The sequence below is a fragment of the Cinclus cinclus genome, chromosome 14 (genome assembly GCF_963662255.1).
Source record: "Cinclus cinclus chromosome 14, bCinCin1.1, whole genome shotgun sequence".
Taxonomy (NCBI): domain Eukaryota; kingdom Metazoa; phylum Chordata; class Aves; order Passeriformes; family Cinclidae; genus Cinclus; species Cinclus cinclus.
Genome location: NC_085059.1, coordinates 5,531,192 through 5,554,204, shown reverse-complemented (window position 1 = coordinate 5,554,204; position 23,013 = coordinate 5,531,192). Strand labels below are relative to the sequence as shown.

At 52.2% G+C, this 23,013-nt stretch overlaps 1 protein-coding gene across 1 annotated transcript; it reads left to right on the top strand.

Moving 5' to 3' along the window:
- The first annotated feature begins 5,234 nt into the window (after positions 1-5,234).
- Positions 5,235-9,555, top strand: LOC134049461 (protocadherin-10-like). The gene is made up of 4 exons (XM_062501926.1): positions 5,235-7,709; positions 8,846-8,904; positions 9,009-9,097; positions 9,308-9,555. The coding sequence occupies exons 1-4, from the start codon at positions 5,235-5,237 to the stop codon at positions 9,553-9,555; spliced, it is 2,871 nt and encodes a 956-aa protein (XP_062357910.1).
- The last annotated feature ends 13,458 nt before the right edge of the window (positions 9,556-23,013 follow it).

The following is a 23,013-nucleotide window of genomic DNA, read 5'->3' as shown; positions in this document are numbered from 1 at the left end:
AGGCCTGGAGGATCTGCAAAGCTCCCTGAAGAAGATGGGGACAGTGGGGTGTGTCTCAGGGTGACCAAGGAGACCCTGGCAGAGGCCAGGGGAGAGTGGGGGGGTAGAGATGGTTCCTATCCTGGGAATGGAGACAGAGAAATGAAGTGAAAGAAGGGACAGGGAAGCAGGAAACATCTTCATATCTGTCCGAGACTGGAAGAATTAGAATTTTAGAAATGGGGGTAAAGGAGAACATGCCGTTTTGTGCCTTTTCCTTCTGAAACCACCAACCTATCCCAGGGATGTGAGACTTGAATATGAACTGCAGGCACACAGTTTTTGTTTGGGTGTTGATGCAAGATGTCTGTGGGGAGAGGAAACATCCACTCCTATTTGGCTACTACTCCTACTGGCCCTTGGCCTCCTCACTGGGGTCCCAACATCAACATGAGTGGAAAAGCTGCAGTGGTTTCTCTGCTGGAAGAGGTCAGATCAATCAGAGCCACTCTTCCCAGGCCCAGTCTTCCCACACCATCATGATACACCGGGGAACTTAGGAATTTCTTGTTCCATATGGATCTGTGGACACCAAAAGACACAGATTCCATCAAAAGTCCTGACAGCTTGGTCCCTTCTCTCTGCCCAATATATGAAGCTGTCAGGCTCAAGCCATGACTCTGCATTCCTTCTAATTCTCCAAAACATTTCCTCCTGGCCCTACCATCACGTCTCCTCTGGTTTCTTTCTCCACAGAGTTCACTTACACTTCTCCCTGTCAGGTACTCTTCCAAGGCTTAAATCAGTTTTTTAACCTTTCAGAACTTCAGGCACAAGTGTTATGCATAATATTCCAGTCACACTGGTGCCTGCCAGAGGAGAGGTGTCACCTCCTCTCTCACAAAGTTTCTGCTCTTCCCCCAGGCAATCATCACACTGTTACCCACCTTTCTTTCCTGATCACAGTTACCTTCATCCCTCTCAGCAGAAAGGAGACATTCCCTCAGGACATTTTAGGGAGACCCTCTAAGAGGATGCCCACAGCAAAATGAGTAGTCCCAGCTCTCAGGATAATGGGGACGCACCCCTTCTTTTGCTTTGGGTCCCAAGTCTCTTACTCCAAGTGGAACAAGACATCAGCCATGAGAGCAGGTCCTGTGGCAGCTTGGGTTTGCAAGAAATTTCCCCCCCCTCCAGAGCAGGTGGGGAGCTTTGGCTTCCTGAACTGCCATTGAAGTCTGTGTCCTACAGGGGGTCAGAACTCCCTCCCTCAGAGGCTGAGCAGGACTGGGCCCCATGTCCTGAAAATGCTCAAAAAGAGGTGACAGCTACAGAGGGTCTGCTCAGAGCTGAGCCTGTTTCAGTTTCCATCTGTCCCAGATGAAGAGACTGGGGGAGTTGTCCCTATGTGTGGCTGGCCAAGAGAGTCAAGTGCCTTCTACCAGTAGTGAGCCTTGAGTTGCTCACCTCAGCAACATCTTCTCACCTGCAAACTCCCTGGAACTTCATGAACACATCATGCCGGGTGCACCACTGCAGAGGAAGAGGAGGGTGGTAAGCAACTCCAGCACCTTGCAGAGTGAATCCCATGGACAAGGACTTCCAGTGGGAATAGAGTCATGGCATCCTTCATTGCTCCATCCACCCCTGGGCATGGTGCCTGGGAAGAGAAGTGTCTCCTGACAGTTTGTCTCCTGACAAACTTGGGACCTGTGCTCTGGAAGCCTGGGCTCTCTGGGCAGCTCTTTCACTTGCCTTGGTGACCTACTCACCTCTGCTCAGTGACTGGGACTTCCCAAGTTCACAAGGGATTTTTTTCTGTCAGGACATCTGGAGGACCCTGGGGCATCCCTACTCAAAACTAGATTCAGCAGCTCAGGAGGATCCCCAGGATGGCAAACCCTGCCCCAGTCTGGTCCCTGGTCCCTTATGCTAAAGATTTTTTTCCTTAATAAGAATTTCCTTTCTCCAGCTCATGCCCTTTCTTTCTCATTCCCTGTCCCTGTGCACTTCTGAAAGGAGATGGGCACGTGTCATGTCTTGCATCCCAGCACACAAGGGCAGGCAGAGTGCCCCCCAGCCCTGATAAACATGCCAAGACGGCCACCATCCCCTTCAGGGCATGGGTTTTCCTCCCAAGGGAAGGTAGGGAACCAAAGCTTTGGGGCAGAAGGAGCACTGACCAGGGCATCCTGCTGCAGAGAGCATTGTGGCTTCACAGACCAAATCCCCAGCACCTGACCCTACAAAAGCAACCCCAGAGTCACTTCCCAGCTGCGGGGCCAGGGCTGCTCTCATTCCCACCAGGAAACCCCCTGCTTCCACCGCATTTGCCCTCTCGGGCACCACAGACTGTAACTGCTCCCGCTTGGAGCGAGGAGGGAGCAGCGAAGCCACATGCACGGCTGGGCAGACGGGCACCCGGGGGAGCTGGGGGAAGGGCTGTGTGGTCTGGCAGGGACAGCGTTTCTTTCAGCCCCTTCTGCTGCCCCGGAACGCAGCAGGCAGGGAAATGGAGCGACAGTGGTGGCTGGGCAAGGTTTAGTGCCCACAGGCAGCTGAATGATGGTCCCCCCCTCCCTCAGTCCTTTGCTCTCTGCATGACTTTTCCAAGGCAGCTCAACCTGCGGCATCTCCTGCTGCATCCCACCCTGATCTCTCCGGCTGGCCTTGCCAAGGCACATCAGTGCTGACCCGCGGCAACTGGCCACCCGCCTGCCTGTGCCAAGACATCTCAGAGAGACATACTCCCTTCTAGCTTCCAGCATTTTCCAAAAACAAGCTCCAAGCTGCATCCTGATTCCCTACCCCGAGAGAACAGGGCTGGCAGCTGAACACTCTTCTGCACCACAAGAGGGGCCCTAAAATCTACAGGGTATGAAGTGGGGTGTTAGTGATGCACTGTCCCCATTCCATCCCCCCATCCTGCTGCTCACCCTCCTCTGCTATGTTTCCCCAAAAAAGGCTCTTCTTTGGATTCCTCACCCCTCTGCAGCACCCCCAGCCTGAGCCATTTCCTTCAGGAAAGGGATCCTTGGAACAAACCTGTTCTCCCAAACCCCTCCCACGCCCCCCCTACCCCCCACTGTTCCGTGGTCCCATGGAATCGTGGGGTCTGGTAGGGGAGCTAGAAGAGACTACAGGGTCTGGGGAGATGAGGAAAAGGAACAGGATGGAACTATCCTGTGATCTCCCTTAGGGGAGGGAAGCAAGAGGGGACATGACACGGTTCCCCCCCCAGGAAGCAGAGATGATGTGCGGGGGTGGGGGCTGCATTACCAAGCAGAGCTGAAGAAGGGCGGGAGTCGGGGGGGGGGTCTCGGATCCTGCCGGTGCACCTGGGGGAGCAGGAGGTGGTGGTGAATATTTTACTCTAAATCAAACAATAGGACCAGAGCCGCTCCAATGATTTTGCAGAATGCATTTGGTCGGAGAAGGGGGAAGGACTGGAGGGAATGAAATAAGACCCCAGAAAATTTCTGTGTCCCGTGTCACCCCCACCCTCAATCCCCCTCTGGCTCGAGCAGCACTCGAGGGGGCTCTCGGAGGAGCGCGATCCGCTCCATCCCACCTCCGGGGTCTCAGCCCTGGGAGTGCTGGGCGGTGATGAAATGAAGGTGGGGCGGGCAGGGGGACGCAAATAGGAGATTGGAGTGGGATTAAAAAGAAACAGATCCGGGCGGGGGTGACAACGACGCCGCCAGGGGTGATCTTGGCGTGGGACATGGCTCGGGGGACAGGCTGGCAGTGACCGGCGCAGCCTGTGCAGGCTGGGCTTCACTCACCGGGAGCCGTCCCGATTCCACCCGTGAGCGGCCCGAGTCCACGCGTGCTTCAGGCGCTCCCCTTCCTGCCTGCCCCTGCCTGCCCTCCTCCCCGACCGGCGACCCCACGAGCGCGGCACGTCCCGCATGGGTTTCGCTGCACTCCCAGGGACCAAATCCTTCTCCCAGCCCGACAAACCCCTCCAGCTCCGCCGCCTCTTGCCTCCTCCGGTCTCCCGGTCGACTCTGGATGCTGCTTCCCACTCGGGTCCCCGTGGGGAGCAAGGTGGGGGGAGCGGTTGGGGCCGGCGGTTCCCCTCCCAACGGGGACCAGTAAGCAGAGACAAAGGCGGTGAAATATCAGTGACCGGCTAAAGCGGCTCCGAGCCCCTTCGAGCCTTTAACTAGATCGTTAGGGGATTATCCGCACCCTGAGCAGCCGCGGGGCGGGGGCAGCGACCGCCCCGTCCCGTTACCGAGCGCCCCCGGGGACGGCGACGGTGGGAGGCGACTCACGGAGCTGCCGGGCGCGGCGGCGGCTGGAGACGGGTCTGCGGGGAGAACGGATCGGCCAGCGGAGGGACCGTGAGCGGTACCGGGGCGGGGAGGGGAACGGGAGGCGCAGGGGCCACCGTCTGTCGCGCTTCGGGTGTCGGCGGGGGACCCGCGGCTCGCTCCTCTCCCGCCTCCCCCTCGCCTTCCGCGGGGGGCCGAAAGTTTGTGCCCGCGGTGGAGGCATCGCTGGGGGTGTGGGGAGGCAAATCTCGGGGTATCTGGGCAGGATCGCGCCCCGAGAGCCCGAGGGGGCTGACACTGGGGTGCCCGGTGGGAGAGCGGGATTTGGGACGCGGAGCTGTGGGCAAAAGAGGGGTGTCGGGGGTGGGAAGGAGGCAGGGAAAGAAGGGAGGGGGGGGGGTCTCTGTGCCTCCGCGCTGATGGGCTCAGCTTTATCCAGGGCTGTAATCCCCCTGCTCCTGTAATTAAAAACTCCGCATTACAAGGAAAACGGTGTGCAGGGAAATGTAATCAAGTCTGGAGGGGCTTAACCATCTGGTAAAGGTTAGGACCGGCACGGCGGGGGACGCGGCCGGGGGATTTGGCAGCAGCCGCGATCTGTCCTCCTCTTAATCTACCGTGGGGACGAGCGCAGCATCTGCGGAGTAATACCGGTGCCCCGGACAGAGATCGGTCTCGCTGGAGCTCCCACCGCCGTTAACGGGATCTGCCCGAAAGTGATCCCCTTCCCAGGTGCGTCCGGCTCCGGTAAACAGATTGTGCTGTGGCCCCGGATTGCAGCCCCTTGCGGGGGCCAGCAAAGAAAGGGTTAAGCGACTGCCGGTGGCCGCGGTTCGGCCCCTCAGTTCTGGGCAGGGCCCTCCTCCGCCGCCCCCGGGAGCCCTAAACTCTTTGAAAGTGCGAGAGGCAAGCGAAGGCGAGGGAGGAGGCGGCGGCGCGGGTGCGACTCCTCGTCCCCGGGATTGCCGCGGGGCCATGGGGGCCGGGGCAGGCCCCGGGCGGGGACAGCTCTTCCTCCGCACCCTCCTCTTCCTCCTGTTGGCCGGGTCCCCGGCGCGGGGGCAGCTGCGCTACGCCGTGCCGGAGGAGCTGGAGCACGGAGCCTTCGTGGCCAACCTGGGTGAGGACCTGGGACTGGATGTGTCCACCCTGTCAGCGCGGAGGTTCCGCATCGTGTCACGGGCCGGGGCCAGGCAGCACCTGGAGGTGAACCTGGAGAACGGGATCCTCTTTGTGAATGAGCGGATTGACCGGGAGGAAGTGTGCGAGGCCGGGGGGACCTGCCTGCTCCACCTGCAGCTCCTCGTCGAGAGCCCACTGGAGCTCTACCGCATCGAGGTGGAGGTGCTGGACATTAACGACCACGCACCCACCTTCCCTTGGCAAGAATACGTGCTGGAGGTGGCCGAGTCTGCCGTGCTCGGTGCCCGCTTCCCACTGGAGAGCGCCCAGGATCCTGATGTGGGGACCAACTCTGTGCACACCTACCGCCTCAGCCCAAATGGCTTCTTTTCACTCGAGGTGCAGACACGCAGTGATGCCAGCAAGTTTGCAGAGCTGGTGCTGGAGCGTGCCCTCGACCGTGAGCAGCAACGTGTGCACCGGGTGCTGCTCACCGCTGTCGACGGCGGCATGCCCGAACGCTCAGGCACAGCGCACATCCTAGTCACGGTGCTGGACGCCAATGACAACGTGCCTGCCTTTGACCAGCCCTCCTATGGTGTGAGCCTTCCTGAGGATGCTCCTGCTGGCACTCTGGTCATCCAGCTCAATGCCACTGACCTGGATGAGGGCCCCAATGGGGAGATCGAGTACTCCTTCAGTGGGCACGCACCACCGCGTGTCCGGGAGCTCTTCCACGTAGAGCCCCGGAGTGGGCAGGTGCTCCTGAAGGGCCGCCTGGACTACGAGCGGGCCAGCATCCACGAGCTCTACGTGCAAGCCAAGGACCGCGGGCCCTCAGCTGTGGCTGTGCACTGCAGGGTGCTTGTTCACCTCCTTGATGTCAATGACAATGCGCCAGAGGTGACGCTCACCTCTGTGTCCACACCCGTGCTGGAGGATGCCCCCCCAGGCACTGTGATCGCTGTCATCAGCGTTCTGGACCGGGACTCTGGGGACAACGGGCGTGTGAGCTGTGAGGTCGGCCCCAATGTGCCATTCGAGCTCCGCTCCTCCTTCCGGAACTACTACACGCTGGTCACCACGCAAGCGCTGGACCGGGAGGTTGTGCCCGAGTACAATGTCAGCATCACGGCACGGGACATGGGCTCGCCTGCCCTGCTGACCCGCAGCACCCTCACCATCCCCGTGTCTGATGTGAACGACAACGCTCCACGCTTCCTCCAGCCCTCCTACAGCGTCTACGTGATGGAGAACAACGCGCCAGGTGCCTCCATCTGCTCCGTCAGTGCATTAGACCCTGACTGCCAACAAAACGCCTACCTGTCCTATTCCATTGCCGAGGGGCACATCCATGGCATGCCTGTGGGCACCTACGTGTCCATCAACTCAGACAGCGGGCACATGTACGCCCTGCGCTCCCTCGACTATGAGCAGATCCGCAGCTTCCAGATCCAGGTGCAAGCACAGGACGCGGGGTTTCCCCCACTCAGTGCCAACGTCACCGTCCACATCTTTGTGTTGGACCAGAATGACAATGCTCCGGTCATCGTTTCCCCCATGCCACGCAACGGCTCCGTTGCCACCGAGCTGGTGCCGCGAGCAGCCAGGCCTGGCTACCTCGTGGGCACGGTGTCGGCAGTGGATGCGGATGAGGGGCTGAACTCTCGCCTCTCCTATCAGCTCCTCCAGGCTACTGACTTCACCCTCTTCAGCGTTGCACCCGACACGGGTGAGCTGCGCACCCTCCGCTCCTTTCTGGAGCAGGATGCAAACCGGCAGCAGCTGGTGGTGCAGGTGCGGGATGGAGGGCAGCCAGCCCTCTCTGCCACCGTGTCCCTCCTGCTTTCGGTGGTGGAGACCATCCCCCAGACTCTCTCCGACTTCAGCGAGTTCAGCCTCCCTCCGGAGGTCTCCTCATCTTCCCCACTCACCCTCTATCTCCTTGTCTCCCTGGGCTCCATCTCCTTCACCTTCCTTCTCGCCATCCTCATTCTCACAGCCATTCGCTGCCGTGGAGAGCGGCGTTCCCGCCAAGGGGACAGCTGCTCACCACCTCGCTGCCACTGCTGTCCCGGGTCTAGACCCTCCTCTGATGGCCTGAAAACTTCCAACCTGACGGCACAGCCCCCTGCAGGGACCACGGCTGCCACCTGCCTTGATGTGCCTGCGGGCGGCCCCCCAGGCTACTGCTACAAGGTCTGCCTTGGTCCTGAGTCTGCTCAGAGCGACTTCATGTTCCTCAAACCCTGCAGCCCCCCCCGGAACAACGAGAAGGACCCCGGGAAGAGATCCCGGCCAGACCAGCATCTCCAGGTCTCCAAAGAGGTAACATAATGCCCAGCAGTGCTTACCAGCACTCCGCAGGTCCCCCCAGCCCCCTCCCTCAGCCTCTGCCACGAGTGAAACCAGGCACGGCTTCTCCCAGAGAATAACCGGAGCCTTTGATCAGTGCGGGAATTAGGAGCCGACAGGCAGCGAGATCACCGAGCTTCCCGACGGGTCTAATTACCGGGGGAGCGCCAGGCTCGGCTGAGGCGAGAGGAAATCCCTTCTCGCCGTCTTTTGTACCCGTTAGAGGCAGCAGAGATGCTCCAGTGCCCTAGGGGCGGTGGGATGGTGGGGGTGACTTCTCCTTGGCGTGGGTAAGGAATTCATGCTGGGACAGTCTGAGCATCGCTGCTGCTCTGCTTCCCCTGTGCTGACGGGGGGCTGCAGTGTCCCAGGCCTGGCTGCTGTTCTGCACCAGGCTGTGCCAGCAGGCAGGGAGTGGGGTCTTCAGGGCAGGATTTCGATGTCAACATTTGTTAGGTATTGAAGTGAGGAATGTCTAATTTTCCCGATGAAAGACTCTCCAAAACACGATTACAAGGATGGAGAGTGATGAGGCGTCTAATCCACTTACGTTTGACTTTTAATAAATCATCCCTTCCCTGCTCTCTGCCAAGAGAGTCTCTCTACGTGTCTCCTTGCGCCCCTGGACTCTCTTTCCTAATACTTAATTAGAGTTTCCTGCAGTTTTTGCAACCCTCCTGGGACTTCGAGCAGGCAGCCAATTTCTGCATCTCTCATCATTTGGTACCTCAGACCTGGGCTAAGTAAACATTGCACATGCAAAAAAAGGCTTTTGAAAATCAGCAGGAATAGGAAAACCACCTGTCTCTCCCAAGAATGACAGGCTTAAAACTCAGAGGCAGAGGACAAGCCCAAAAACAACCCAATATCTTGGGAGGGTGAGGAAGAGCCAGAAGGGAACAGGCTGATTCAATGCTGTCTCAGTTTCCCCAAAACAGGAACGTGCTGCTTGCTTCTCCACGAAGGGCCCAGGGAAAGTGGAGATGTAGTACTGCATCCCTGCCTGCTGAAGCCTTGTGCTGGCAGAGATGGGTTTTTTGACAAAGAGTCCCAGGGCTGATTGGCAGAAGGTCCCAATAACCAGCCTTGCTCTTCCCTGTGTTTTCCAGGCCAAGCAGCCCAACACAGACTGGCTGCCTCCAAGCACACAGCGAGCTGCCCTGAAAAGGTACTGAATCCAGCACTGGGGGAACAGAAGAAGCAGGAGGAAGGGGGATACGGGAATGGGGAGGTTACATCTGACACAGCTTTGAACCAGTCTCTTCTCTTTAGCTCCCAGAGCCTGGAGGATGTGGGGGAAATCCGTAAAGCCCTCCAGAAGGAGCATGAGAGGCTGTGCACACTGGTGACCCCTGTCTCTGGTGAGTATTGAGATACTGGGACTGGGAAGACCAGACCCTCTGGTCACTTTTAGAGGTGCAGTGGGGGCATCACATCCCTGTTCCTAGCAGTGGGGAAATTTTGTGGGTGGGAGGGATGTCCAGGCACCAGGATGGAGGTTGGTGACACAGGACTTGAATCGTGGGATGTGGATGTGACCTGAGCCAGTCATACACTCATCTTTTCTCCAGAGTTTCAGAAGGCTTCAGCAGGTCCCAACAGCGTCTGGACACCCCAGTACAGCCCTTTGTACCCAGCCCTGGATTATCAGCACAACGTTTACATCCCAGGCACGCCCACTCTGCTTTCCAGCAAGGATGGGCCCCTCTTCCCAGGCCGGGAGAACAAAAACAGCTTCTCCACCTTTGGCAAGAGGAAGAAGATGACAACTTACTGTGACATGCATGACAGTGTGGTTATCAACAACGACCTGAAGTAGCCTGGATGGCTCTATCCTTGGAATCCTCTGCATTATTTCAGCTGCCAGGTCCACCCACAGCACACACCTCCATGTATGGACCACTCAAGACTTTATGGGGCTGCTGGGAGAGTGGCTCAACAGAGTATGTGGGAAGGATTTAAAGGGCAAGAGACCTAAAATTACAGGGATTGGGGGGTGGTGGTGGGGGGAATTTCTCCCATCTCATCTTGCAGAGCTGTATTGGCAGCAGGTGCTGTTTGAGGTCCATATGACCAGATTTAAGCAAATCTGCCTTGAGTTTACCCATTCCCATGTCCCCTTAGGGACCATTCATCTCTGTAAACATTGTCACTTCTTTGTCTTGTCTGGCTGTGTGAATGTACTGAGCTGCATGCCTGTATCTCTGTCCCAGTAGGTGTGGAAAGTGTACGCAGGCCAAGCCTGGTTCAGCCAAGCCTGACTTTACACACTGGGACAGTGACCATTGCTCTGTCCCCGAGATCCAGCGGGTTGTGTTGCATGGCTAGAGCAGCAACTAGTGTCTGTTTTCTCTGGGAAGTGAGTGCAAAACCCAGCCTTCATGAGTGCTTCTCTCCAGGCCATGACCCAACACTCGCAGGGCTGGACATAGCCCAGGTCCAGGGCAGACAAAGCATTTATTCCAGGAACAGCACGTGCTCACATGGACTGGATGGCCAGAAGAGCTGCTAGCTTAAGCACCTGAGAGATGCACAAGGTGAGGCCCTGCTGGGCTCTAGCCCAAGGCAACAACATCATCTGAAAGAAAAACAGTTTCCAGCCATTGGAGTGACCCCAGCACAGGTGACAGTCCCTTCCCTCCAACCCCTACCGTCACTCAGATCCCTGTTTTCCCCAAGTCCTGAATTCCTGGAGCAGCCCCTGGACTGGTGCACTGGGGGTCCCACCTGCACAGGACAAACATCTCCAAGTGTGCCCTTTTTCTCTTTGAGAACTTTTAGCTGGCAGTCAGGAGCCCCCAAGGGCAGGACTCCAGCCTCAGAACAGTCTCTCCCCTGCCTTGTGCACCCTGCACCTGTCCACCAGTCTGTCTGTCACCATTGCCAATTGCTCCGGTCATGGGACAGTTCATTTTGAATCCATCTGTGCAGAACATGACAGCTCTTTCTAAACTGAGTTTGTTTCACTATGTCTGATTTGTACCAATAAATTGTATTTTAATAGCTCACCCTGGCTCTTGACTGTCCATGAGTTGCCCACAACAGCAGGAATTGCTGCACAGCTCTTGGAGCAGTACTCCCAGCTCCAGGAAATACACCTGTCCTTCTGAGTTCTGGAGCAGAGAGCTCCTTTTATGCAGAAAGCTTATTTTATTCACTTCACCTGGATTCTGGGGGCTCAAGGTCCCCTCCCCTCCTTCCTTGGACTCAGGAGCACTTTGAGGTCATGGCCAGAGGGAGCTGGAGTTATCACACAGCTCCTTGCTCCACGCTCCAGCTGGGGCAGGGGGGAATTTGCACCATGGCGTGGGAATCCACAAGCTGCTGTGGAGAGGGACTGGATGTGGCACTAATGGCAGGATAACTCGTGGTTGTTGCAGTGCTTTCTGTGGTTAATTTGCCCTTTCCCCTGGCTAGGCACCCAGCAGCTTGCCTCAGGAGCCACAGAGATAACCTGGATCTGTGCCAGGCATAGGGGCCAGCTCCCCGAGGATAGGCAAGCCCAGATCTGTTGGTGGGATGTCTCTTGGCTTGATGTGGGAAGCACTTGGCCTTCAGATGAAGTCCTGAGGTGGCCAGGCCATGATTGTCTTTCTCATACCCTGAACTTGCTTGGTGGTTGGTTTGGGGAGGCTGCAATGCGGCTTTTGGGATTAACCCAGAAAAGTCCTTGTCTACAAGTGGGCAATGTGCTCTTGAGTGGAAGCAGGGGACAGGGAGCACTCAAAGGGGACTCGTGGGATCCAGGTCCCAGAAGGACAGTGCTTTGGACATGAAAGGGACCTGGCTGCTTCTGGTGACTTCAGTCCCAGCTCACATCTGCCTGACTGCGGGTAGATGAAATATTCCCTGTCCCAATTAGACAGTAGGATGAAGGATTTTATGCTGCCAAGTGCATTCTTCAAGGGTCTCCAGAGAGTGTTAAGGGTAAAAAAGAACCCCAAACAGCTACTGCCTGAGACCTCTGTACAGCATTAGCCCGTTCCACTGCTTCAAAAGAACAAGGGAATTATGTAAAGTGATACAATAAGATTAATAACAGCCTCAAGAAGTAATAAAAGCATCAAATGGACCTGACTCCCTGCAGGGCAGCAAGCATCTCCCCCTCCCGGATTAACTCTGGCAGTATCTTCCCTGCATTTTTAGGTGGTGCTGGTCAGGCACTGGGAGAGCACTGCAGCCCCTCTCTGCAGAGAGCCGTGGGGGCTCAGCTGAGCCCCTCTGCAGGGAGGCTGATCTGCTCCCTGTGCTCCAGCTCACACAGCAAAAGCACCCAGCACATCCTGTGCTTCATGGCGTCCGAGAGCTAAATGAAAACGTGGAAGTGGTGTTTTGTATCAGATTCCCAGGTGTGGCTTGCCAAAGGGAAATTGATCTCAAATTTGACCCCCCCAAAACCAATAGAACTTTGAGAGTTACATTTTGTATCTCTCTCTTCAAAAATCATGGGGTCGAGCAAGCAAGGGGACAGGTTTGCCACCTCCCCTGTCACACTCCAGTGTATTTTCTTGGCATTTTTTAATCCCTGCTACCAAGGCTCACTGATGCCCACTGAATTGCCTCCATGTACTCTCCATTACTCCTGACCATCAGCCCATGGGATGAGATAGATACACACACACACACACACAAACACACATTTGTATTTCTTGCTGACCCCCATGTCTGCATGTTCAGTTCAGGCATCTTCCAAAAGGGATTTGAGCAACCCAGCACCCAGCCCAGGCCTCAACACCCCACATTTCCCCAGGATCTGCTTTTGCTTAGTTGAAGGAAAGCCTGCACTGACAAGAGCTCAATTTCAATCTTTCATTTCAACCGCCATATTGATAAAAAGGACAATAAAAAGGGACTTGCTTTAGGGGAGAGAGGACTTGCATAAATCTAATTCAACTGCACTACTATCCCCCTTCAAAGGGCATGTCTGGTCAGAATCGTCCATCTAATAGATGAGATCTCCTTTGAAGATCTCCCACAGGGACAGGGTCTCATTAAAAATGCAAGGTCTTTGCCCTACAACTAGTTATTTTTACAACTCTCCCTGTGCTAACACTCCTGCAGAGCCGATGAGCATTAGCTGGTTTCTGTAGCCTGGTAATGCACTGGGCATGAGAGCTCCTTTGGAGATCTGCTCAGCAGAACACTCTCTGGATGGTCCCTGACATGTTCCACTCTCTCAGAGATCCAGAGGCAAATTTGGCTTTCAGGGACCTGCCAGCCAGCTTGAGATTTGCTTCTAGGACAGTGGGAAAGCTGCCATGTGGTGCAGTTGGCTGCAAAATGCTCCAGGCCATGCGAGGCAGGCACACAACGCTCCTGGGCACCAGCACAACCAGGGGTTTGTGCTCTTGCTGCTGCTGAATAGACTGCTCGGATGGAAACATTACTTGTACCTCTGTAATGCCTTGAAAATGTACCCCAGAGAGACAAAAGAGATCCAAAGGTAGGGAGAAAAGAGGCCAGAGGGAAAGACCCAGAGGGGCTGATGCTCAGTTCTACTCCCATCTGCCAAGCACAGAATGAAGAAGCAGCCAGCAAATTCCCCAGAAAGCCTCAGCATGGACACAGCACTCTGCACACAGCTGGGTCAGGCTGGGTAGAGCCATGAGTACAGGTGGGTCTGAGCTCCCAGAGGGCAGGACAGAGCCAAAATCTGTGAGGACCAGTTGGGGCCTCTGCATGGACCTTGGATCCAGCCCAGTCTGTGGCACTCAGGGGTTAATTAGATCCTCCAAAGATGCTAGGAATTTCTTTTTTCTCCTCCTCTCCTCTCCTCTCCTCTCCTCTCCTCTCCTCTCCTCTCCTCTCCTCTCCTCTCCTCTCCTCTCCTCTCCTCTCCTCTCCTCTCCTCTCCTCTCCTCTCCTCTCCTCTCCTCTCCTCTCCTCTCCTCTCCTCTCCTCTCCTCTCCTCTCCTCTCCTCTCCTCTCCTCTCCTCTCCTCTCCTCTCCTCTCCTCTCCTCTCCTCTCCTCATGATGCTGGAACACACCTTAATTTATTCAAGGTTGGGTCAAGACCCATTCAGATTTCTTTTCAAATTGCCTCTTCAATGTCTCCCTGAACTCATCAACAAAGCAGCCTGTTCCTGGCTGGATCCCTTTCTCCTGTTTCCTTTTTGATCTTGGTAGATGTTTTGCAGAAATAAATATCCTTTAGCTTCTGTCATAATAACTTAGCCTCTGCCACACTGAAAAACGTCTGTATGATTGTCACGTGCTGATTTTCTCTGCTCCTTTGCACCTTTCCCTTTTTCACTGCTCTGAAAACATCACTTGCCAACTCCTCCACAGAGATCAGATGGAAGAACAAGCCAGGGCTGAGAGAAGCTTTTGCTTCCCAGTTAGCCTATAATGTGTTTTCAGTTTAAGTGGTGGAAATGTCACTGGCTCTGTTTTGCAGCATTCACTCAAGTGGAATTAATGCTTCTTGTTAGTGATAATGTGACTTAATCAGCTTAATTACTTTGAGACATAAGTAGACACCTTTGTGTATTGAATAACTTATGACACACTGGACCAAAAAGCACGAATGAAGGCTTTGAAAATAAATTAAATATGACCCCTAGTGCAGCCTGCACTTTGACTAATGATTCGTCTCCCATGAAATTCAATGACTTACAAATCTTATATTTGAATAAATGATACATTTTTGCATGTTTTAAACAATAGCAGGGATTTTTATTTCAGCATTCGGAATTCGGAGTGCTTCTCCAGCGCCAGGAAGCAAGGCAAACAAGTTCATGTTAAACGGATTGAAAAATAAAACATTTGTGCAGTCAACTATCAGAAATACATTCAGAGGATCTGCAGGCATTTCTGATGAGATATTTATTTTAATTCATTGCTAGGGATATCTGCAACAACAGGTGAAAAAAATGCATCAGAAGAAATAAAGAGAGAGCAAAGATTCCCGGAAGATTCACTAAGGTCTTCACATCCAATCCATCCATTTCAATAATGCCTACAAGAGAAAATATCATTAAACACCTCCAGAAGTGCCTTATCATACATTTTGCCTGCATAGAGAACAAATCACACAAAGGAAATAGAAGCAGAAAAAGCAACCATCAATCAAGAAAAGTATTAGGATTTGTAGGATTTCTGATAGGCCAGGATGCAGAGACTCCCTGATAGCAGGCTGCATGGGAAATAGAAAAATTGGGGTTAAACTGTTACATGAACCCAGAGAAAAGATGAACTGTCTGAATTCGTTCTATTCTATTGCAGTGAGTCACCCAATTTCTGTATCCAAATTTTCCTCTGAAAAGCACTGGAGTTCAGCATGGTGCAGACAATAACACAGATCCCTACACAGGGACTTTTTCAGCCCAAGTATATCTGAAATCCAGAGGTTAGCTTAGGCTGTAGCATCACAGGGGAGAATCACTGGTTTGATGAGTCTACTTTTAAGTCCGTGTCCATATTTCTTGATATTTTAGCTAATAGAATTATTTTTCATACTGCCTAGGGTGAAGGCTGGGGACTCTAGGATTAATTTATCACTGTTCTTGCTCTGTAGTTATTCAGTCTCTATTGACTAAATCTCCAAAGCTCCCCAGACTACAGATGGAACATATCTACACAGGGATCTAAATGTAAGGAGTTTAATCTGGGGTTGAATCCCACCTGTAGGATTCCATCTTGACCCCACTTTCCTTCTTGATCTTCCTTTAATATCATTTAGAGGAGACATGCCCAACATCTCTCACATTAGCATTTTACTAGAGAGCAGAGGAAAAGATTTGCCAATTGCTTTGGGCATCCCCTAACAGACCAAACTTCAGGAATGTAATCCTGAAATTAGTTACTAAAACGAAAGGGCTTTTTTCCCAGTTTCCAGGACATTCAAAGTATTAATCCATTTGCTTACCTAAACCACCTATTCTTCTTAATCTCTCCCTGCAAAATAGTCTGGCAGCTGCCCCAGATAGTAAGGAGATCATCAAAAGGATGATTCAGTCTGGGGCTGAATTCTTTTCCTATGTTCCCCAAGAGTCCTCTTGGCTCCTTGGCTCGTTGTGCCACATGAATGACATGAATCATTTAACCCCCTCAATGCCATCAGATGTCACTCACCCTGATGGCTGTGCTGCTTTGATATCTCAACAGGCTCCAGCAGGCTCCTCCTGCCACTGCAGTGTCCACCCTCTGGCCTTTTTCTGCCTCTTTTTGGGTCCAAATTTCATATCTGCTGTAGTGTGTTTCAATCAAATCTGACCCTGCTTTGAGCAGAAGCCTGAGCCAATCACTTCCAGGTATCCCTATTTTGCTCCTCTTTTCCTGTGCATCCATAAAGACCCACGAAGATTTGGCTGCGAACTGCCAAATCCTTGGTGAAAAGGTGTCTCCTCCATGTTACCACGAAGCACAGCCCCACCAGCACCCAACTGGGACAGGACCATCCCATCTGCTGTGCTCCCGAGTCCTGCTGTGCCCAGCATTGTGTTGTCCAAAATCCAGGCTGGAACCACACAGGGAATCACAAGGACCAGCAAGACACCCCCAGTCTTGCAAGGGAGGAGCTAAAAGTTTGTTCTTGCTCTATCTCTCTTGGACATGGGCAGAGACAAATTACACACTCTTTTTAAAAACGCTATCCGTTCTTCAAAAATGATTTAAAAATAAATTAAAAACTTGGACGTGAGCTGCAGGGATGAATGACAGCACAGATCTTGGCAACGCAGAGGGGACCTCGTGTCACCCCCCTCCCCCCCCCCCCAAGCTTTCCTGGCTGCTGAAGGTATTAGGAAGGAAGACCTCTCTGGGAGCCACTTCTGAAGAGTTTGATTCTGCTGGCATGGAGAATTCTTTTTCATAAAGGGGCCTCTATATGCAAATGGGAAATGGAGTGGGAAATAAGCCCAGCAAAATATCATGGAAGTTTTTGCTGCCTGCAAGTGGAATTCAACTAAAAAGGGGGGGAGGGAGAAGAAAGGAAATTGAAACAGCCTCCTCTCTGCAGATTTCATTGCTGGAGAAGCTCTGAGTGTTGCAAGGCATAATAGTTGTCTGCTCAGAGGTTCCTTCCCGGGGGACTTTCCCTGGGATAGTTTCATATATTTATCCCTGACTCCTGGCATCTGCATAACACGCTCACAGAGAGAGTTATTAGTTTAATTTTCTTGTGAATTACAATGGAGGCAGAGAGAATTAGAAAATACTTTTTTTTTTTTATTATCATTACTTTTTGTTTTCCAGTTGAGAGACTGTAAATGAGGCTATTCATCCTGCTAACATCAGTAGGGACCCAAACCCAAGTCTTTCTGGGGTAATTGGTTTCTGATGAGCAATCACTTGTAAACCCAATAGCAAAGGCAAGAACTGAAATATAAATTCTCTCTTTACATGCTGAGCTTTTCATTAGGATTGTATGTCTGCTTTCTTTCTGAGATTCAGTGGAAAAGCCATGAAGTGGTAAAAAAGGCAGTGGACTAACCCTGACAAGAAGCTTGTATTAGCAAAAAACCTGGGGAAAACAGAATTGTCTGATATTCTCCAGAATAAACAAGAATCCCTCAAGCTGCAGCTTTCTAGAGAGCCTTTTGGAACTAAAGCCCTGGACAGAGAGAAGAGACAGCAGATCTGAGTGTGTTCTTGTCCAAAAGAGACCAAAATGTTGAGGAAGGGAAAAAAAAAAAAAAAAGAGAAGCCAGGGAGTTTTCCATGCTGTAAGTCTAACTAGGGTGGCTGATGGAAATTTGCAGTCCCTGACATCCTGCAGTTTGCAAAATATAGGAGATAGTAATGCCTGGATTTGTTGCAAGAGCTGAGCCTGTGAGTCAGGCTCCAGTTTTATTCCTTTCCTTCCAGTTACTAGTGAGGAATCTGCTAATCTGCACTGGCTTTTGTTTCCCTGATGAACCTCAGGGTGCTTAAGGCTTGATTTATTTATTTATTTTGGTGGCAAGTTAAGCATCAGGCTGGATGCAGCTCTCAGTGCTTTCTAGGCTGGGGCTGTGGTGCTGTCATTCATTGGCTTAACTGGATTGCTTGCTGCTTTATGTTGTTTTGTGTTTTTTTTTTCCCAGCAAAATCTTTTGGCACACATACAGCTGGTTGTTGCCTTAAAGATGAGCAGAGAGCAGCAGGCTTGACAAAGACAGGGAACATTTCTAAGCTCATGTACACAGAAAGGCCTCTGAAACAAGAATGATGTGGACACATTTCCATCAAAAGAAACCAAGCAAAACCCTTCAAATAAATCCATTTTTTTCAGCTTTCAAATGCTGAAAGCTGATCCCAAGGAAACAAACAGTAAAAGCAGTGATTGGATTCAGTCCTGAGGAAACTGCTGTGAGCAGAGGCAGGGGACACAACGTGACACACTAAATTCTGTCCAGAGATCTCTTCTAAACACAACTATTCTGGGATTCTATGATGGTAGATTTTGCTTTCATTAACCCAAAAGAGCCAAACACATTGCTGTGACCACAGCAAGAAACAAGGCAATTTGGACACCTCCATATTTGCACCACATTTGTGTACAACACATAGCCCAGGATAACATTCTGCAGAGCTATCAAGCAAACCATTTTTTGTTTCTCTCATTTGGAGCCTGGCTTCCCTGGAATCTCCTGGATGTGCCCTGCACTAATCATGCCTCCTATTAGTTGCACACCCATCAGGCTCTGCTGGCTGACCCAAATTTTTGGCCTCCCACCTCAGATTTAGAGTAGCCTTGTAATTTTGGTATTGCTTGAGCAGAAGGAAGTGTCTCTGTGACAAGAACCATTCATCTGAGTTTAAACACTGGAAGTTTTGGGGATATAAGGGAGAGGAGAGGAGAGGAGAGGAGAGGAGAGGAGAGGAGAGGAGAGGAGAGGAGAGGAGAGGAGAGGAGAGGAGAGGAGAGGAGAGGAGAGGAGAGGAGAGGAGAGGAGAGGAGAGGAGAGGAGAGGAGAGGAGAGGAGAGGAGAGGAGAGGAGAGGAGAGGAGAGGAGAGGAGAGGAGAGGAGAGGAGAGGAGAGGAGAGGAGAGGAGAGGAGAGGAGAGGAGAGGAGAGGAGAGGAGAGGAGAGGAGAGGATTTTAGCTAAGACTGTAGTGTGATTTAAGATGTGGAAGAGGGCCAACTGGTCATAGCAATTGTCCAAACTGCCCAAGCCTCTGCAATCACTTATAATTCAACTGTTTCTGTCTAGAATATAGACAGAGGTTTGTACCAGATTTGTACCTTAGAGAAAACTTCAATGTCTTCCTCTCAAACTGTACAAGGACAGCCTGCAGAGCCTGACCCTACATCACTACCTGTGCCTGTTTAGATATCTGTACAGGTAGAAGCAGTCTGCAGATAATGAACGTTTTTTCCTACTTGAAATTACTGCTGCATGAGCTCCAGTTCCCCACCTCTTTGTCACTTCCCCAAACATTTCCACATGCTTTTTCTCTGGTGACAGCTGAAATTCCAAACTGAGTTCTCTCCAGCAAGTTTATCCTGTTGATCTTTCAGAGGATGCTTCCATTTATGGAAGTTATGGATGTTTCTTCTTTATGGATGTTTCTTCCCTCCAAGTGATGAATAGTACAGCTGAGCCTTTCATTCACAAAGCAATTGTGATGGGAACAAAGGGGGAAAATGTAGGAAGGGAATCCTAATTTTAGTTTGGCTTGATACAAGGTTCTACTTTGCAACCATTATTTTGGTTGTGATTGTACTTCCCTTTTGTCGAGTTTATTAATGAGGAGGTCAGGACTAGAAACAAAGCAAAACAGCATCAGATCACATAATTACATTTCCTTAAAATGTGTGTGTGGCTTAAGAAGATTCACTTACTGTGGTGACAATTTGTCAGTGACAGGAAATGGTGAGTGATTGAAGAACATTGATCAGTTTAAAGAAAATTATTTGTTGCACGTTTTGCTCATTCTCTGCTTTATTCTGGGACCTAGGAAAACTCATTCAGGATGTAAGTATTTGGAAGGTCTGTGAAAGAAAAAAGAGATGGTTTTCAGGACCTGCATAGCTGGTGTACAGCAAAGCAAAAGAAAAAAAACTATGGATAGAGATTTGTCTAACTTAACCAACTCTAAGAATTTCTGCCACTGGATAATATTTGTAGTGGGTATTATAGAAACAAGGAAGAAGGATGGACAAAGCATTAAAAACTGGATTTAAAAGCTACTATCTGAGCACAAAACCTGTACCAGTGTTGGAATTTCCCCGCACCTCATTTCTGGTGGACATTTCAGGGAACCTGAGGTATTAGGGGAACCTCTGGATAAGAAATGAAATTGCTATGGGTTCTGAGTGCAAGGTATTAGAGGGATTCTGCCTGAAACTGCAAAGAGCTCAGCCTCTGACAGCCCACAGCCCCACTTTGCATCATCTTCTCTGGCCATCTTAACACAACACCCTCAGCTTTTATACCCTGATTTCCTTTCCCATCATTTCATGCCGCTCTTCCCTCTTGCTGTAGAGCAAGGAGGAAGGAATTATTTTTCCTGCAACCCCATCATTCTCTGACTTTATTTACAGAGGCTGAAATGAAGAAAACTCCTCCCTGCACTAAATCTGTTTGGCTTGGTGAAGGCAAGGATGTGGAATTATATTGCAAATGTCAAGGGCTATGAAAAATGTAACAGACTTTAATATTCTTCTGCTGTTATTGCTGAGAGCATCTCTCACCTGCATTCACAGAAAGTGAAGTGCCTTTTACCACTGAGCAGAAATGATTGCCTATTTTTATTTTAAAGCTACTCAGTGGCGTGCATCCTAACAATAAATGCATTTTCCCTCCAAATGTCTCTTTAGCAATTAACCTTCAGCCTCAAGACTTAATTTTAGCCTTGAGCCTTTAGGGTTAACCCCTGCCTCAGGCTCCAATAAACTCCAGCCCCAAATATCTCCTGTTACCTATGTCTTAAAAGTGGTTGTTGCATTCCTAATTAACCACAGCCCCTACCTTCCACAATACCTGATGGTAGCTGGTGCTGAGCCAGGCACTCGAATGAGGCTTTGAAGATGTAAAACATTAACTATGCCTCTCTCCATAGCTCACTTTCCCTTGGGGTTGTGTTTCAAGGTAAGTGGTTTGCATAAGATCCCTCGGAGACCTGCATTTAGTTTATTCAGTAGGATAAACAACCTGCTGCTTTTGTGCTTCTCCCTACAGAGCAAAGAAAAGCCCATTTTATACATTAAAATTGAACATAGCGTTGCTGAGAAGTCTGTGATGGCTTTTTCTGGAGCTCAGAGCATTTTATCTCATTCCGGAAGGGGTCTCACAGGGCATAAGCCCTGTATATCTCCGTGTACATCCCCCTCCTTAAATTACAGATACTCCTCTCTTAAGACCCTGTGTTCGTGAGGGAGAAGAAGTTACCGGCCCTCAGCTCTGCCTGTTTCGCTGACCGAACTGCCCAAGGCTGGGGAAGTTCGTGTCGATGGTTTTTTCATGATGATGTTTTAATTTCACCTGGATACAGCAATCCCCCACAGCTTCGGGAGGTCAAACCTGGCTCTTCACGGCCCAATTAGCACAACCCTTGGAATTAAAGGGCGTAAATCCCTGATATTTTACTGGGAATCACGGCCAGACACTGGCGAGCCGAGCACCGGCAGCACCGGAGGGCTCTGTCCGTGGGATGCCGGGGGAAAGTGGGGCGGCCCCGGCAGCCCAGAGCGTTGTTTCTTCCGGGCACGGGGCTGGGAGGGTCGAACCAAGGCTGGCATCAAGCCTTTAGTTTAGTTACTAGACACTTACACCCGGAATTTGGACAGGGGCACAGGCACAAGGATTTCACCCTCCTCGCAGGGTCGGTGCTGGGTAAGGCACAAAGAGGAACGGTGGAAGATAAACGAATAGCCCCCCCCGCGCCGGGATTTGAGCAATCAGGAAATATAATCTGAGCTGGAAAGTGCCCGAGCATCTGTTGGGTTATTAATAAATTGTATGCAATCTGTCCGGGATGAAACTCGGGATGGAGGGAAACCATCTGCTCCCGGGCGGCGGCCCTAATGGTGTCTAGGGGATGAATTTAGCAAATGAAAAGCAATGGGATCGGCCAGCCGGCTTCCCGGCGTGCCCGATCTCCGCACGGCTTTTCCAGGGAGGGTCAACACGGAGGTTCCCTCACCCCCGGGACAGGACCCGCGTGGATCCGCAAAGAACGGGGATTCAGGCCCGGCTGGGGCATCATCTCTCCAAACCTCATAGGCTCGGCCTGGGAACTCAAGCTCTTTTTCGAGATCCTTTCCAAAGGGTCGTGCTCCATAGAAGCCCCTCTCCCAGGGGCTGCCTTGTGTCCCCACCCCCGGGCAGGGATCTCTCCCACTTTTCCTCTGGCTCAGTCCTAATTGCCGCCCGTAAATACTGTTCTCCACGTTTTATCCTCCACCTGTAAGGGAGCCTCATGTGTTTTCTCGGAGGATTTTCAGCTCAGCTCCCCGCGCTGAGCAGCGAAGGAGCGAGCAGAGCTGATCACCTTCAGCCGGCGGCCAGGGCTCGGTGCCGGTGGTCGGGACTCCCTGGGCTACTGTCAGTGTCTGGATGTCACTTATGTCAACTGAGCAAGGCTGGGAGCCTGGAGTGGTTATGGCAGGAGGTCTCATGGCGGAATAAGCCACCAAAATGTTTCGCGCTGAAGGACATCTCTGCCTCCCCCGTATCTGTGTGGGCAGATGTGTCTCCCTTAGAGGGAGAATCCGGCAGCGGCCAGCAGGCAGGCACCATATCCCTAAAACTCTTAACACGTGAGAAAATCTCGGCTTCCATAAACCCCAGGCAGGTTCTAGCCGAAACAGAGGGCGATTGAGGACGACACCCCAAGCGACAGAAGAGAGAGAAAGACAGCGAAGGAAGAGCCGCTGCCAGCGGGGGATGAGCAGAGCCCGGACGCGCTCGGGGCTCTGGCTCCATCTCCGCCCCCTGCCAGAGACGCCGATCCCGGATCCGCCGCCGCCGATGGAGCGAGGGTGGCCGGGAGCTTCCGGCGGGCGGGGCGGACAAGGGAGGCGGAGGGAAGCGAGCTCCGCCCGGCCTCGGAGCGCCCCGGGACCGAGAGAGGCTCCGTGCGCGCCAGGAGGGGCTGTACTGCCTGGGGAGTGTCTTGGCACTGATATTGTTTTATTATCATTATTATTTTTATTTTCTTTTGGTTTATATATTTTAGTAACGCGCTTTCCCATTGGTGGTGCCGCTCTTCTCTTCCTGAGGATTGAGGAAACCCGGCCGAGCGGGGAGCTGGGCCGCTGCGGGGAGAATGGAGGAGCTGACAAGGCTCGGGAGAGCGGAATAGCTCGGGGCCGACCGCAGGTCCGGTCACCGGCATCGCCAGCAGCT

What these genes read in the sequence shown, in the direction of transcription:
- LOC134049461 (XM_062501926.1), top strand. Translation starts at nt 5,235, where the DNA reads ATGGGGGCCGGGGCAGGCCCCGGGCGGGGACAGCTCTTCCTCCGCACC. An exon ending in CAGCGAGCTGCCCTGAAAAG is followed by an intron (nt 8,905 to 9,008) that starts GTACTGAATCCA and finishes TCTTCTCTTTAG; the next exon opens with CTCCCAGAGCCTGGAGGATG. An exon ending in ACTGGTGACCCCTGTCTCTG is followed by an intron (nt 9,098 to 9,307) that starts GTGAGTATTGAG and finishes TCTTTTCTCCAG; the next exon opens with AGTTTCAGAAGGCTTCAGCA.